This window comes from Argopecten irradians, chromosome 1 (assembly GCF_041381155.1).
Source record: "Argopecten irradians isolate NY chromosome 1, Ai_NY, whole genome shotgun sequence".
Taxonomy (NCBI): domain Eukaryota; kingdom Metazoa; phylum Mollusca; class Bivalvia; order Pectinida; family Pectinidae; genus Argopecten; species Argopecten irradians.
Window position 1 is genome coordinate 48586529 of NC_091134.1, and position 17289 is coordinate 48603817.

Genomic DNA, 17289 nt, shown 5'->3' on the forward strand with positions numbered 1-17289 from the left:
GTCGTCGGTCCACCCCTCTCTTCCCCCTGGGGACGCGCGTGAAGTCAAGAAAAATTTAGACACAAGTTCTGCTCCCCTTCCCCCAAGGATGTTTGTGGCCAGAATTTGGTTACAATTCATGCAGAACTCTATGACAAGTAGCGATTTAAAGGATTTACCTCTATTTCCCCTATTGGGCCCCGCCCTCCTGCCCCCGGGGGACCAGAGCCAAAATTTATACAAGTTCTGTTCCCCTTCCCCAAGGATGTTTGTGGCCAAATTTGGTTACATTCCATTCAGAACTCTATGACTAGTAGCGATTTAAAGGATTTACCTCTATTTCCCCTATTGGGCCCCGCCCCTCCTGCCCCAGGGGGACCAGAGTCAAAATTTATACAAGTTCTGTTCCCCTTCCCCCAAGGATGTTTGTGGCCAAAATTTGGTTACAATTCATGTAGAACTCTATGACTAGTAGCGATTTAAAGGATTTACCCTCTAAAACGGCGACCTTCAATGCGAGACGACGCTGACGGATATCTCTTGCGACACATGTCGATATCTCTTGCGACACATGTCGTATCGATAGAAACACTGTAGCTGTGATGTTGGCTAACGTGAAAACAATCTGCATTATCAAAGTTGGAGAAAAAATTGTAGCCATCTCGTCGAAAGTTGCAATTCCAAACATTTCAGAAGAATGTTATGGTATTGCCTATTTAAACAACTCATTTGTTGTAGGTACAAAAACTTCACTTTATAGGCCTAGTGTAAAAGATGGGGAAAAAGCTGTATAACTTCACAAAATTGAATCAAGATGTCTGCATCTCGCTAGTGATCAGGAGAGTGGACAAGTCTTCGCTAGCCTCAATGTAACTACCCCAGACAAAGTGGCTGTGACACGACTGTCTGATGGCACTCCCACAGATGTACTGACGGTTGGAACTGTAAAAGGCTCCTCAGGAATCGACGTTGACAGGGATGGCAACGTTTAAATTTGTGGATGTGCATCAAGAAAAATCATTCAGATGTCCGGCAGAGGATACAATGCAAGGGAGCTTTTAACATCGTCAGACGGAATAGGAAATTCGAGGGCAATTTCCATATTAAATGACAAAGTTGTGATAACATTTGAACTAAGTGACCAACAGAACTTTGTGAAAATATTCAAGCTAGTTGCAAAATGATTCTTTCACCTGTCTCATCAAAGGTTTAGACACCTGTCTCATCAAAGGTTTAGACTCATACATTTCCGCAGATTGCCATCGCATTACACATTTCTGCACAAATCCTTGTTTATAAGCGCAACTATGCTTTTATAATAGGATATTGTAGCAAAGCTTCCAAACCGAACTCAATTAAATCGTAATGTTTGTATATCGTATATCAGTATTAAAATATTGGACATGCTTTCTTAAGTCTCAATGACCCTAACCAAGACAAAGTGACGGCGATACATTACTTGTGGGACAGATAGACGTTCTCACGGATGGGAAACGTTTTACTTTAGCATCGGACGAGAATCAATATTGGTATGGAAGACAACTTTGATATTCGTTGATATTGGAAATCACGAAATGAAATATCCTACAGGTGTCACAGGATAAAGACAATCTAAGAAAACATTTGAAATTTATTCCTGAAGGGATTTCAGTGTTAGATGAGAGATTTGTGACTACATCCAGGAACACCAACTTATTAACTTGCAACTTTTTGCTAGAATGGAATCAGGATGTCAAATTACAAGAAAAACCATTTAATTTATTGAAAAAATGTAAAAGATAAAATATGTTCAGTGTTATTGTAATGATACACAACGTCTTTGGTCAATGATGAATCCTGGAAACGATCAAATGATGGCGTTTTATTATCAAAGTTGTAGTTCTTTGGTCACAGCAGGGGTTCTAAGGATTTTTTTTCTATCTACCCCTTCTTGCATTTCTCAAAACCGATCATCGACTATATCAGGTACATTGTACCTCATTTTTGTTATAGTATTCAACTGGAGTTGTTTATAATTTTGTTGTTGTTTTGGGTCATTTTTTATACACTAGTGTCTGAAAGCCTTTTAACATGATTTCAGACATTAAGTGTTGCAAACAGAAAACATAAACAACACCCATCCCACCAAAAAGACAGTAACTTGGTTTTGAAAGAGACCTATTTTTTTATTATGATAATGAAAAGTTCTTATATAACTGACGATGTGAACATAACAAAATTATGGATCAACTTTTCAAGTTTTGATTTTACATACAACTGATCATGAAGCAACATCCATACTTAGTGAATATGATGTGTATTTCCGGAAAGAAAATAAGTCTCAGTTAAATGGTAAACATTATTTTAAGTATTTAAATGTGAATCCCCTAAACACGCAACCAGTATACAACAGGCTTTAAACCCCCAAAGGTATAGTTACAAAAAGGAAGCAATGGTATACATTTTGTTCACAAAAAGTCCATTTAATATAATTTCAGGTAATTAATCGTAGAGTGAAACAGGAATGTAATTGTGCTTATTAAGATAAGATTTCTGGAGGATAACTTGTTAAAATTTAGACATTATCACAAAAATGTGATGTTATCATAATACCTTTTTCGGAACAGAAAACTCATTGCATTTACTGAGACTCTTTTCATTAAAGAATGAAAACAAGTACACATATAAGTACACATGTACAGGGTATACTTGTAATATCATTTACAGTAAAACCCATTTATAACGAACCTCTGGGGCAAAAAATACTGTATTTAGTATAACTAGTTTGTTCTACAATATTACAAGCACTCTTACATGTATATGAACATTGTCAGGGAATGAAAATGACTACGTTTTAACTATGAATTTGTTGTGTTTGTTATAGATGTATTTTACTGTAACTACACAAAGTGCATGCTTAGAAATATATATCAAACTGTTTCTTGGTTTCAAATCACAGCACCCATTTCAAAATAGTCAGCACTAATCACCAATGTGTAGCAACCTCGAAGAACATTTACATATAATGTTAAAAATAAGCCCTTTTAAGCGTTTTGCTTAATAAAGATAATTAGCATCAAACATCCAAATATATATATATAACAGTAGCAAACTGTCATTTTCATAAATAAAATTTGAACATTTAATGCTGATGATAAATGATGATTTGTACAAAATGTGTTTAACTGTTTTTTCTTACTTTTTCTAATTTGATTACATGTATTTAAATTCATTAGCATTCCAAAAACGTTTAGTTTTGCCCATCATATACAATTTCCACTTTTGTATGATGTTTTGTATGCTTTCTCTAGCAGCAAGATGCTTATGTACCACAAAGTTGAATCAACAATGGCGTTTAATATAACAATATATGTACTCGTACATGTATTAACTTTTAAAGTATTTCTAAAGCATAATCAGATGTTTATATTTAGTATTTCCTTATTGTTTAGAATTGACAATAATGATGAAAGATATTTTCAATATTTACTATTTCAATATTTGTCATCGGCATTAAATATTTGGGGATTTGAGATGGACAGACAACCCCAAATACTGGGGGGTTTCAGATGGACAGAAGAACCCTTTTGATGAGGTAAAACATGAAGTATTAAGATCAGAACAACTGTTGTGCTGTCCACTAATTACTTTCCTTACAAATATTTGTCAAATTATTAATTTAGAAAAATAGATTCAAACTACTGATGGCAAGTTTTTTGCAACCCTGAAGCACATGCAAAATAAATACAATCAGAAAATATTTCTTTGATTAAGGCACTCCAACCTTGGCAAAAGACATTTTAAAGTAAGTTGTAAATATAGTAGAGAACAAACATTAATGACTTTTTTCATGCTTTGGTGTTCCTAGGCGAGATAAATTGTTTTACATATCAACTTTAAGGGTTGCTACATTGTACGATAAACAACACGGAACCAACGTTCCATTTCCGAGCATTTTTTATCCAAATCTGATTATACATTAGTAATTGTATCTTATCTTTCTGCCAGTGAAACAAACACTATTATTTTAGCACTTTTACGAGACAGAAAAATTGACTGCCTATACATCTTGTAATGGCACTTTATGTACATTGTTAATATAGTAATTGTTGCAAACTTGTGAATTTATCAGGGTGGTAATTAAAAGTGCCGTGTGAATTTATCAGGGTGGTAATTAAAAGTGCCGTGTGAATTTATCAGGGTGGTAATTAAAAGTGTGTTTACTCCAACTGAAGTTTGTTTATAGTTAGCCATTATATATAAAGTAGATTACCGTATTTAATAAAAGTGTGAGAAAGAAACAAAAAGAACTGGTACCCAGTATTAGAACAGTCATTACCTAAAAATCTGCACCATATAGTTCACATATAATTATTATACACAGTCAGATGGCTAAGTCACAAAGGTTTATAGCTTCGATACAATATATAGAAGGCTTCTTAGAAATAAATCTATACATATGTAATAAACATACCACCATTAACCAGCCAGCACCAACAACACTTAACAAGTGGCATGCTAGGAAATTACTATCATATACACATAATCACTATGGAAAATCATCAAAATATAGTCTGAATTCTTTTTTGTAACAAAATATATTAACTGTTTTTTAAGGCAAATCAAAGGTAATATCATAAAATAGTTCATGTTTATCAACTGCGCATATGTGTACAGATCGGATTTACTAAAAGATATTAAAACAGCAACAACATAATATATATCTAATATATATCATTTTTTTTTCTAATTACCAACAAATTAAATGTCTTTAATAGCATTTAACATTAAAATAACATTACCACATCAAAGTTACATGTGAAACAGATGTTGACACGAGTTTACACTTGGATTTACATATTTTAAACGTTTCCATGAAATGTTAACATTCAATCATGAATTGTAATAGTTAAACTACCATGAAAATATAAACTAATGTCTTCTCAATAACTCACAAGTATACATGCAGTTATTTATCTTTCTTATTGGCCCACTTGTGAAATACAATAACAAACATTACAAAAACACATAAAAGTTGTTCATTATACCAAAACAGTCAATCTCAAGACACAAGAATATATATAGTTTGACACTTTCCCAGTTCTCACAGACACATACTGAATAAATATAGATATATAAGATGCGGATGGTTGATGACTTGATGGGAAATTAGCGGTATATGTAACTCTCTCCATGTCTTTGTTAGCCGACATTTAATCCCTATTCCAGGCATGCACCAAAACACTTCTTTACTGCATCTCTAAACAACGGAAACAAGAGAACAATTAATTAACAAATAGAAAAAAAATTACACAATTAACAGTCATCAAATTAAATTGAATAATTAAATTGTCACTTAAACAGTGGTAAAAATTAAATTGAATAAAAGCATAAATGTCAACACAAACTATAGCACTCTAAGGAAGGTCAAAGGTAAAGTCAAGGTCAGTGTGACCTACCAGATACACAAATTGTGGGAGACTCAAGAGAGTCTGGACACTCACTCCCCCAATACCGCAATTCTCTCAATTCATCCTCCAGGATCCAGCAGCTGTTTCACAGTTGTTTCCAGTCATTACAACAGTATCAATCAATGCGTGCTTTAAAGCAGTCAGAGAGATTTTTAAATAGTGAATGAGTAATTATTGGATGAATTTAGAGCCTAATGAATGATTACTTCCCTTTGAACCTCTATGACTATTATTAGTAGTGTATTCCCCAGACTCCTGCCCCTGAACAAGATTTTGGTCTGGTTCGTGTTCCCGTTTTGTGATTTCAAATCAAAGCTGACTGAAAAATTGGTAAAGCTTTTCATTGGCTGATCGATAAACAACAACAAATATGACAGATACAAATTTTGAAAAAAAAAAAGTCAGCCACACTTAAACAACCAAAAATTGATTTTCAGTTGAAGAAAATTACAAATCATCTTTCTTCAGGATACAGTTATGTACAAAGAAGATGTATTGTACTTTTTGTGTGCAGAAGTCCATGTTTGTTTACCGTTTTAGTAAGCCCACTACCGGTCCCAAAGTTCAAACACAAACTCTTGTTCAGCAGTGAAAGTCTGGGTAATGCGAGACTAATAGAATTTTACATTGGCCTGTCAAGTGGACAGGGATATCTCAACCAGAGTAAAAGATTTTGGCTGGTCAACCTGAGGCTTGTCGAGGGTTGACGGTCAAAATCTTTCACGAGGGTTGAGATATCCATGTCCACCTGACAGGCCCATTTAAGATTCTTTCTCTCCCATACTTTAACGAGAAATTGTGAAAATTCAGTTGATATAAACGTCAATGTGCGTAAAAATGGTCACCGCATGTATTGATGACATCATTGTCTAGCGCGTGTGAGCTGTCTTTTCCCTACCCAGGCAAAAGACAGAGTTATCTTTTCCCTAGCAACCGCTGGATAAACCTGTCAAGTATGGGAAAATATATCAGCTCTAATAAAATGATAGTTTTCCAAGTTTACAAAAACTTACCTAGCAAAGGGGATATATGATAGCGAGTACCAGGTTAACGCAAGGAACTGTAACACACAGCACACAATGGCTAAAGCTGTATTTTTCAACTGGAAAAGAATAACAATGAAATTATAAAACAATGAAAATATTTCCATATCTTATGTTTGATTGTGATATGAATGCTTAAGAAATATATATCATTTTTTATGATGTAATTGACTTAGGTTACTGTGTCTTGACAATCACAAATGCCCAGCAAATGCCACATATCTTCTATTGTCTTGACAATCACAAATGCCCAGCAAATGCCACATATCTTCTATTGTGATGTCCAAATTATTACCACCACTGCATCGTTATCATTAAAATACATTCTCTATCACATTAAATAATATCCATTTCCTGGTAGCTCTAACAATCTCTCCCAGCTAGAAAACCATTTCACAATGCCTTTTTACTAGCTAACTACTACAACTATGGTACTTGAGATATTAATACATTTATAAGGGTAAATAGAGTGACTTTACACATGTACACTTAATAGCATTAATGTAATAGCATCAATGTAATATTGTTAACAGGGAATTCAAAAATCAAAACATTACTTACAGCAAATGCACACACCAGTGTCAAGATAAACATAACCTGAAAATACAATGAACGATATTTTACAGTTATAATTGAGAGAACCAAGGAGAATGAAAATTTTAGTTTTAGCATTATTTTCTTGAAAGAGAATCGAACATGACAAGTTAATTTTGACAGTGGTTCTGTAATCCTAAACATTGAAGAGGCCATCAGACTAGAACTGTCGCCAGAATGGACAACTAATACCCCTGCTCCACATATATACTAACAAATCCATTAATTGGGGACATTACAGAACCAGGCCAATATAGTTTACTCAATTCAACTCTCCTTTATGTTTGGGTTCTGAGTACCAAATTTTATCAAAATCTGTCGAGTAGTTTAGGAGGACAACGTTGTGAGTACAGAAGGACGGGATTGTTCCTCGTACTATGTATTTGTATCTATGAGGATAGACACGTATACTATCGCTTGGAGTGATATGTATGTGATTTTTTTTTTCATTTTTCCTTATAACATTTGTTATCATTTGAATAACGATCTTCTCCCTTTTTATGATTATAGGTACAATTAAAGTTGTTTGACCTCAACCAATAACACTAGTAACGATGACCTGAATTTTTTACACTGTATGCACACAAGCTGTCACATGTTATAATGAACCCACATACAACTATAAAGTGATTACTACCACTATGTATTTTTGTATGTATCAAGCAGTGATGATCACAGGTGAAGTCTATAACAAAGCTTTGTATAAGAGTGTCATGACAGGCTTTTATCAAAATGAATTAATTGTTTATGGGAGCTTTAAAACTAAATGTCATCCTCATAAAACAGCATGTGGGTTGTGGCACTTATGCTTTGCTATATCATAATTAAAAACTTCAGATAAAAGTAGTAATTTTAATGAATTTAAATGATTGCACTAACTTTAACATGGTAAGATTAAATAAAATAACAAACAATAACTACACATTTAGTTCAACATTGTCTTGAAAACTTTAGGGGCATGACAAATAACTACTTTCAGGATGGAATACAGAAAGTATACAAAGTACAGAAAGTGTTGACAAAACATCTCCAAACAAGCACCAACGTCATATATTTTGGTCATACTTACAATTACAAGAAGTGTTGCTATTATTCTGGTCTTAGCAAACATCTTTTTAAGTTGATTTACTGGTCCCATAAGGAAACATGTACTACAAAAGACAACATTTTGTAATTTTGAATATCTTGTAAAAATTGAAGGTAAATTGTCTCCACAAATTTTATCAGCAAACCATTTTATATTAATAATTCTTCAATAGGGTGATGAACAGTGCATTATATATATATATATATATATATATTTACATCCTTACACATTTCATTTCCACTTAAGTCAATTGGCACTGATCATTGGTCAGTGATTTATGGGACATGCCTAGAGGAGTACTTGACTCATGATTTTCCTGTGGGACTCACCAAAATTTTGTGAACCCTCTATATTTCTTTGTATTAGGACTCATCAAAATTTGAAAATTAGTCTTCTGGACTGGCCTTAAAAAATCCTACATTAATTTGCTGATAGGTATATTTTTTCAAATCTACAACTTCACCAATTTTTTTCTCGACAAAATTTAAAAAGTTTTCACATATATTTACCTTGCTAATGACAATACATTTCCAAAGGTGTATAATACTGCAAATATTACCAGACCATCTTTAAGGAATAATAGACAGCTTCCCTGAAACATCCAAATAACATGTTTTGAAATGATAAAACAATGGACTTTCACTAAATCTTACAGCATCAATACTCTTCTATACCCATACCAAATAGATAATTGGATATACTCAAGTGGGACATGCCCAGTTAATTGGAAGGTACCAATCAATCAATATATAATATATAGGTCCATGACTTTTTTCCCCTATGAACTTCATTATTCCTCCATCTTTATATAAACCTGACATGTCCTTACATGATCAATGCTGATAATTGGGCAAAATAATGAAATAAACACACAATCCCTGATATTGCATTGTTTTCTACAGAAGTAGACAGCCAACAAATCTGACTGCCTATACACATTTGACGGCTACATGTAGTACAATCATGACAGTCTTTTTTATTAGGTACCACACCAAAATAGCATCAGAAATATTTTATTATAAATACATGTACACTGTACTGTAATATACAATTTGTATATAAATAGACACACACTATTATAAAACCATTTAATATGCTAGTTAACGGAAATTTTTTCCAATATTATTATAATAAATCATGCTCAACAGTAGAGAGCATTCTTCACTAGATATCCATAATATACAAGTCATTTATTTCAAACAGAGACTTAGCTATTTTTGACAGATACCGATCTAATTTAATGTAGATATTTGGGCCTTTTGACCAGATAACTGTCAGTCACAAAATGAAACTATTTCAAAACTCACCAGAACTGATAAACATACTCCAAGAACAAAACAAACAATAAAGCCTTTGATCCTCGTAGACCAGCTCAGAGTTGTACTGTTGCTGATCTGAAACATAAATTCATACATGACATTGGGTTAATCTATATCTATTATAAGAGCGCAGCTCTCTACGCGGCCAAAGACCGCGTAGAGCCAAGCTCTACTAACCATAACACGTGTGTAAGCATACAGAATCCAATACATTCCAGTACCCCTTGGACTTTGAAATCGTGTCCCGCAGGAAAAGTCTCGCGCCTCCATGCAGGCAGCCATGTTTTAATTCTCGTTATCAGCACGACGAGATTTTAAATTTTCTCTGTAGGCAAAACGTATCACCAGGATACACTTTGAAATTACTGTAAGTAGTTTTAGATAACTACACAAGGATAAGAACGACACAATAAATGTACTGGTCAAAATGATATACTGTCTGTGTGTTGTAAAGTGCACAGCACCGTCAGCCGTGACGTCAGGAAGTTTGGTGCTAAAGATGACGCCGCATATTCCCGCACATTTTTGATACATGGCATGTTGCCAAGTTTTCCGCATTGGAGAGAAACAAGATAAAAAAAAATTTGAAATAGTCCAGTTGAATATTTCTTTCTGACCTGTATATGACGACTGCTAGACACAAATATTGAAGAATAGCATTTACTAAAAATCAATGATTGGACTACAAGTTAAAACAGTTTTAATCTCATTCTGAGGTTATAATCCTAACTATATTTACGTTACATTTTTATAAGTAGCTGCGCCCTTCTGAGGCATTGCCTTAAATTCATATTAGTGCTTTCATGTAATTTTGTAAAAGATGCTCCACCGCCGACAGAGAATAAACGATATACTCATCATCTTAACAATAATTGGTGTTTAATCATGTATATATACAGGCCTATATGTCTAATTAACACAAAAATACGGTAATATAAAATAATTTATTTTGTACCTCTTTCCATATACCATAAAACATAGTGCCACAGAATCTTTTTATATTTTTGATTTGAAGTAAGACAAGAAGCTAAAATTTAATCTTTTCAATTAATGGTGGTAATGGTGCAAAGTAAGTGACTTTTGCAACTGAAGAAAAACACTTATTCGTCTGCTCCTGTTTTTATTGAGAAAATATACTATTTGTCAGCAGTGGAGCATCTTTCAGAATAAAAAATAATTAGGGCTGGATCAATATATCGATATACCGATGCGTATCGGTTTTCAGCAGCATATCGAATATCGATACGCAAACTTGCTGTATATCGCTGTAAAACTTCATTCTAAAACATCATTCAAGTAAGAGCATGTCAATCAAAAGGAAGTGTTTAATGCATCTGTGTCACCTAGATGGATTAGAAATGTCTTTTCATAAGTAAGAATACAAATTGACAGAAATTAATTAACACTGATGATATAAAGCGAATCAAATGTTCGGTAGATTTTTTCAAGATTATAGAATGTTTTATCAAAATTGTCTTTTATTGTCATAATATTCAAAACACAATGGTCAACTGAATTTGAAAAAGAAGTCCACTGTATCGTCAATACATATTGTGTATTGTTTCGGTGTATTATCAATACGTATCGTATCGTTTTAGACCTTCCAATACCAAGCCCTAGAAAAAATGCATTAATTGTTATTGTTGATTTTGAATCACTCAAATTTCTGGAATTGCTTTTTTATATTCGATATTGATCTTCCGTACACAGTACCGCATAGACACATGGAAATGAGTCACTAACTACATAAGTGTATTAGACCTATCTACCAATCCATGAATTGTAAATGAAACCCATTAATTACAAATATGTGCTTTATCTAGTGATGCTTTTTAGAGTTATTTGCCATACGCATGTTATTTACACAAACTAACGTCCACGGAAACGTACTGTACAGTTTTCAAAATAATGTCAATGACAGGCTTTGTAATGCAATATGGTAGTGAAATGAAACTATAATCAACAGGTGCTGTCATCCGCACTATGATTTCCTATTAATTTTCAGAATCAAAATTGACAAGGCTTGCATCATACCTGTGTTACAATACCCTCTTCTTCATCTTCATCATTTCCACTAAGAACTTTCTTTAATTTGTCCATTGTCGCTCGAAGTTAGGTAAATTTTGGACTTGTTGAAAGATATGAAACTTCTTACATGCCCACTTCCTGTTTACAGCGACATCACCCGGAAGTACTACAAGCATTTCAAGAACAAGTACTACAAGCATTTCAAGAACGATAACCTGAAAACATCTTTTAAGGTGTCACGCTACTAAAACATTAACGTGACGCTACCCAAAATGGAACTCATTTGTGACACAAAATTAATATAGATGAAAATAATGGAATTTCGAAAAGAAATCCGGGAAACGGCGTCGTGCTACAACCCTATAGCTACATATAATAAACAACATTTATTAAAAACAAGAAAAACAATCGCTGCATGAACAGGGATACAGTAGGCATATTTTTGACAAATATATGACTTGCATGTATAAATAAACCATGTATAAATAAACCATTTTTTTTTAAATCCTTAAATAAATTCAAACATTTTATACGTGTATAGACATTCATTAATCAAGCCATATTTAGGAGGTGTTCCATTTTGGGCAGTCGAATCTGCTGAAACACGGGACTGAACGCATCTACATATATATATATATGTACATCTATACGGTGGAGCTATTTGTGGATTGTTAAGAGAAAAATCTGGATTCAAGCACATCTTAAATTTTTGTGCAATTGTTTTCATGAAGTGATCCAATTTGGGTAGCGTCACGTTAGAGTGAGTGCACGTAGTCTCATTAACCAGTCAAAAATCCACACAGAACGGTATTATACTAAATTTTAACATACTGACATGTGTCTTATACAAATTTAATGTATATCACGTTCTCAATAAATCGAATCGCATATTTCTCGCTTTTTGATTGGTTTGTAATTTTACGCAGTTTCGGCCCTGCCACAGACCACGTTTTCTTTAGAACAGTGACTATATTTATATTAGTGTAGCCGAATGAATGTCAAAGATCGATGTCACCCCCTTTCCCAAGCGGGAGTGAAATACATATTTTTCTAAACCAATACATATCGCACTTACGTGTACCTGTATTTGTCTTTGTGACAAAAGTTTTAGGTCAACCCAAAACTAAATGTACAGTACATTTATGCCAAAGAATTTCGAAAAGAAGTTTTTCTGAAGGAAAACAAAACGGTGCCAAATATAAACTTTTCATAATTGCTTACCTGAATATAAGAATTATAATCGATTTCACGTTTAGCTGCCCTACATGTAGTTCATATCAGCATTAGTTGTATGGGACATTCCAATTCTTTTTTGCATTGGAGTTAAGGATTTTGATATTTTGTTGACATGGTCTCTTTTTATGATTCGCCAATAGTAATAGACAATACAGTTGCTTCGTACTTCTATAGAGTAGGACTTGTCAATGATACTGGGAACACAATGTTGCTCTTTCATCCATATATACCTCGTCAGCGATATGTTTCTCCCTATACTAGAGACATCATACAATGTTACATGTATAACGTAACGATGGGGTCTTTTTAGGAATCGTCCAATACAAGCGACAACATTCATCTATTTTACACCTCTAGGACTAAACAGTGATCACAATGAGAGCTAAACAATATGATGATGACACACGCTGGGAACCGCAGCTAACAGATCTTCTTCCTTTTCTTATTGGTACCACAAATCCATCGATGATGATGATTATATTGTGTGGATTGGCAGGGTGTGATTGTGAAAAAAAATATTTACAGTGATTGTGAAGGTGCAGGGGTTTTTAATGTATAGTTATAAGATGAAAATATGATAGAGTTTTAGGGAGTGGGGTTTAGGTCTTCAAGTTCTGTTTTTAGGATATGAGACTTGAAGACCATTAGTGTAGTGCTTTGTACTGTAGCCACCGAAAGAATGTTCTATTGTTTAATTGTGTGTGGGAAAAATGAATGTTTGAATATGTCCTTGGTGGCAGCTATATGTCTATGTGTGAATGGGTGTGATTGTCTGGTCCTGTAGTCTGTCAGATGGAGAATTTGACTATAGTCTATTGCCACATCATGGTGTATGATTTTATAAAATAAAATTAAACGTGTTCTTGTTCTGTGTGTTTGTAGTGAGGTCCAGTTGAGGTTTTCCACCATGACTTGTATAGAACTTGTGTTGTGGTATCTGTTTGTTGTGTAGCGTGCTGCTCTGCGTGTTTTTTTCCAGATTTGCATGATTTGGTTTGTCTGGTTAGGGTCCCATACGGAAAAGCAGTACTCCAGTTTGGTTTGACTATGGATTTGTAAGCATGTTCTTTTATATGTTGTGAGTTTATCTGGAGATTTCGTTTCAGGAATCCTAGTGTCTTGTTAGCATTTGCAGCTATTTGTTGATGCGTGTGCCAAACCGTAAGTTATTTTGTATTGTGATTCCTAGATATTTGCAATATGTTACTTGTAGTAATTTGCTGAGGACGTTACACTTGTCCGGGTGGAAGGACATTAACCAATCTTCATCCCGCCTACCTGCTGCGTCTAGATCTTCTTGTAATTTAAGTGCATCTTGTTTGTTATGAATGGTTTTGTATATTATGCTGTCATCTTTTGCAAAGAGTCTGAGGGTGCTGTGTTGAGTGTATTCTGGGAAGTCGTTTATGTATATAAGGAAGAGTAATGGGCCCAAACAGGTTCTTGGGGGTACTCTTGACGTAACTGGTATTTTTTTCTGATTGTTTCCCTTCAAGTACAACTGTTTGGGTGCGGTGTGATAAGAAGTCTGTAATCCATGTAAATGTTTGTCCTGTAATACTGTAATATTTGAGTTTGTATTGACGGCGTTGGTGTGGGACTTTGTCAAATGCTTTGGCAAAGTCCATGATGATGATGTCTGTTTGCTTGTTGTTGTTATTGTTTTGTGTTAATTCATGTATAAAAGTGACTAAAAAATGTAGTTGTGTTTCGCATGATCGGGACGCTCTAAATCCATGTTGTAAATAATAGAGAATATTACTGTTTTCGAGGTGTTTCATTGTAGAGCTTGCTATCATATGTTCCATAGGTTTGCATGAAATTGAGGTGAGTGAGACTGGCCTATAATTTGTAGGGTTGTGTTTGTCTCCTTTTTTATATATAGGGTGAACATGAACATGCTTCAAGTCATGTGGTAGTTTTTCTGTGGTGAGAGATATTGTGAGTATTTTTGTGATAATGGGTGCTGTTACGTCTTTTAGTTCTTTGAGTTTTTTTCTCATGTGTTTGGTCTGGCCCTGAAGCTTTATGTGGGTTTATGTTTTCTAAAAGTTTTGTAACTTCCAAGCATGTTATGTGTATTTGAGGCATAATGGGGTGTGGTGATTGGCTTTTGATTGGTATGTTATGGTTTTGTTCTGTTGTGAACGCTTTTTGAAATTGTTGTTTGAGAACATTTGCTTTTGCAGTGGTGTCTGTTACGAGTTGACCATCTTTACGTAGGGCTGTGATATCAATGTTTTCTTTTCCAGTTGTTTTGATTTAGCTAAATAATTTCCTAATGTTATATCGTTTCTGTGTTGTTGGTGTTGTTTGCTCGTCTATAGGAAGATCTTTAATCATTTTTAAGTAAGAACGGTATGTATTGCGTATCTGTTTTTGTATCTCTGCTTTTAGTGTTTTGTATGTTTGTGTTAGTTGATGATTTGAGCGACATTTGGCGTGAAGTCGTTTAGATTTGTTGATGAGTCTACGTAGTGAGTTTGTTATCCAGGGAAGTTTATGTTTGTATGTCAAGTGTTTTTGGGGTATGTTCTTTTCCACTGAATTGTGTAGTGTAGATTTGAATTTGTTCCATAATGAGTCCGCAGTTTCATTTATTTGTTGCTCTAGTGATTCATGCAGTTCATTGAAAGGTCCACTACCTTTCCGGAGCAAAACATCATGGTTTCTTAATAACATTAGAAAATATATACCGATGGCCTAAGATAAGCTTAACAACACCAAACTTATGCAAAATTTCCTCCGTAATATATGATAACAGTAGAGAGTCATCTCGCTGTTTTGCCGTCTGGCGCAGTGCTAATCAACTACCGCGCGGTATTTAGGATGACGGCGGGAAACATAAGACGACTCGCGTTATGAAAATTAACATTTTATATAATTTTAATCAATTTGTTCAGAAGGTGATGATATGTGTAGTATTAACGGTAAGTTAATAACTTTTGCGACTCTACAAAATTATCAATATCGTTTTACATTCCATTTTAAAAATTAAATGCCGTTTCGGAAAGGTAGTGGGCCTTTAAGTATTGTCTTATTTGTTCCCAGTTGTCTTTGTTGCAAATGTATATGTTTCTGGGTTCTTTTCTTGATGTCTTAAGTCTGACATCAGCTTCCGTGTGGACTATGTCATGATCGGCTTTGCCTATGGATCTATATACGCTCCACTCCAATCAGATGGGGTAGTGTCACGGGAGAGGTTATGGATACTGAGATATTGTAAAAGATAATTTCTTTAAAATCAGTTGCGTTTCACGCTATCATGCAATGGTGACGCCTGCGCAATGTTCGGTGATCGTAACCCATGGGGATCATGGATGTTTATGCGGGAAACAATTTTCTGTACCATGACTACATTTGTACCTTTTTGATGCTGCCATATCATCAATGATAGAAAATTACGCTGACCTCAGGTCAAACAGATAAATATATATAGATGAGTTTTGGCGCTAAATCTGAGGGTAATAAGAATTGGAAACAAGACGCAATCAAAAGGAGAGCTGTTTCAAGTAGGCACATATCCTACATTTGTCAATAAAAACACGAAACAAGTTTTTACTTGTACGGTCAATTTGTCGTCAAATAGATGACAAACTATTTTGAATTGCTTTTAAATTATAATGGGTAATTGTTTTATAATCTACTAAAAGTGCCTAATAGATTTTGTTCTAATGAAATACGTTAACTTATCAATCAGGAGCAAGTACCAGGAAATTTATACATGTATGTTTGGAGCAACCATCAATGTCTTATGTTGCAAATTGGTAGGATACATTGGAGCATTATTGGATGTCGGATATATTCATTTGTACTTTATTTGTAAATCTTACTTTTGATTATAGGACAAAAGAATAGGAAAAGGCGAATGAGCAGAAACATGTGAATAGATGAGAGGAGGCGATGGGAAAGGATAATGACGACAGGCGAAGCTGATTAATGGTGAGGATGATGATGATGATGATGATGATGATATGATGATGATGATGATGATGATGATGATGATGACGAGGAGGAGGAGAAGAAGGAGGAGGAGGCAGAGGTGGAGATGAATAGGAAAAGGCGAATGAGCAGAAACATGTGAATATGAGAAGGGTGTATAGGGAAAACATTAGGAGGAGAGAGTATAGGGTAGAAGGAGTAAGAGAGGATGAGAATGAGGAGGATAGGGGAGCTACTGCAGCAGCGGCAGCAGAAGCAACAGACTATGTCAAACATATTAACTTCAGTTTTAGATCGGGTAAAATGCTCGTTATTCTGCAAATGTAGGGTGATATATGGATGTATTGAGAAATACAGTACCTTTATTTATATATATATATATATATCAAACAAAAGATGAAAAAAACTAGCGCATGGAAATATTTTAGTATCTATGTATAATTGCACTGTATATATATTTTGTTTGTAAATTGGGTATGGAAGAGCTTCACGTTTAAGCATGCACTTGAACATTTACAGTGAATCAGCGACGACAAAGATAACTTCCCTGTCATAAGCCTACATGGTCTACAAGTGTGTCAGCGTGTTCGAAAAAATATATATAGCTATAA

The 17289-nt window shown here is 34.4% G+C and overlaps 1 protein-coding gene and 1 pseudogene across 1 annotated transcript; one reads left to right on the top strand and one right to left on the bottom strand.

The window, feature by feature from the left end:
* Window positions 1-527: 527 nt before the first annotated feature.
* Window positions 528-1188, top strand: LOC138329732 (uncharacterized; annotated as a pseudogene).
* Window positions 1189-2123: 935 nt separating this feature from the next.
* On the bottom strand, window positions 2124-11655 carry LOC138330896 (vesicle transport protein SFT2B-like). Its single transcript, XM_069278387.1, has 7 exons — window positions 11507-11655; window positions 9461-9547; window positions 8663-8745; window positions 8136-8217; window positions 7034-7069; window positions 6443-6531; window positions 2124-5218 (listed from the first exon to the last, which is right to left on the bottom strand). The coding sequence occupies exons 1-7, from the start codon at window positions 11570-11572 to the stop codon at window positions 5179-5181; spliced, it is 483 nt and encodes a 160-aa protein (XP_069134488.1). The 5' UTR covers window positions 11573-11655; the 3' UTR covers window positions 2124-5178.
* Window positions 11656-17289: the final 5634 nt, after the last annotated feature.

Excerpts from the sequence above, each read along its gene's own strand:
- LOC138330896 (XM_069278387.1), bottom strand. The coding sequence starts at position 11,572 with ATGGACAAATTAAAGAAAGTTCTTAGTGGAAATGATGAAGATGAAGAA. Across the intron at positions 7,070-8,135 it reads TAGCAACACTTCTTGTAATT|GTTATGTTTATCTTGACACT; the intron begins GTAAGTATGACC and ends TTGTATTTTCAG. Across the intron at positions 5,219-6,442 it reads TCATATATCCCCTTTGCTAG|AGATGCAGTAAAGAAGTGTT; the intron begins GTAAGTTTTTGT and ends TCCGTTGTTTAG.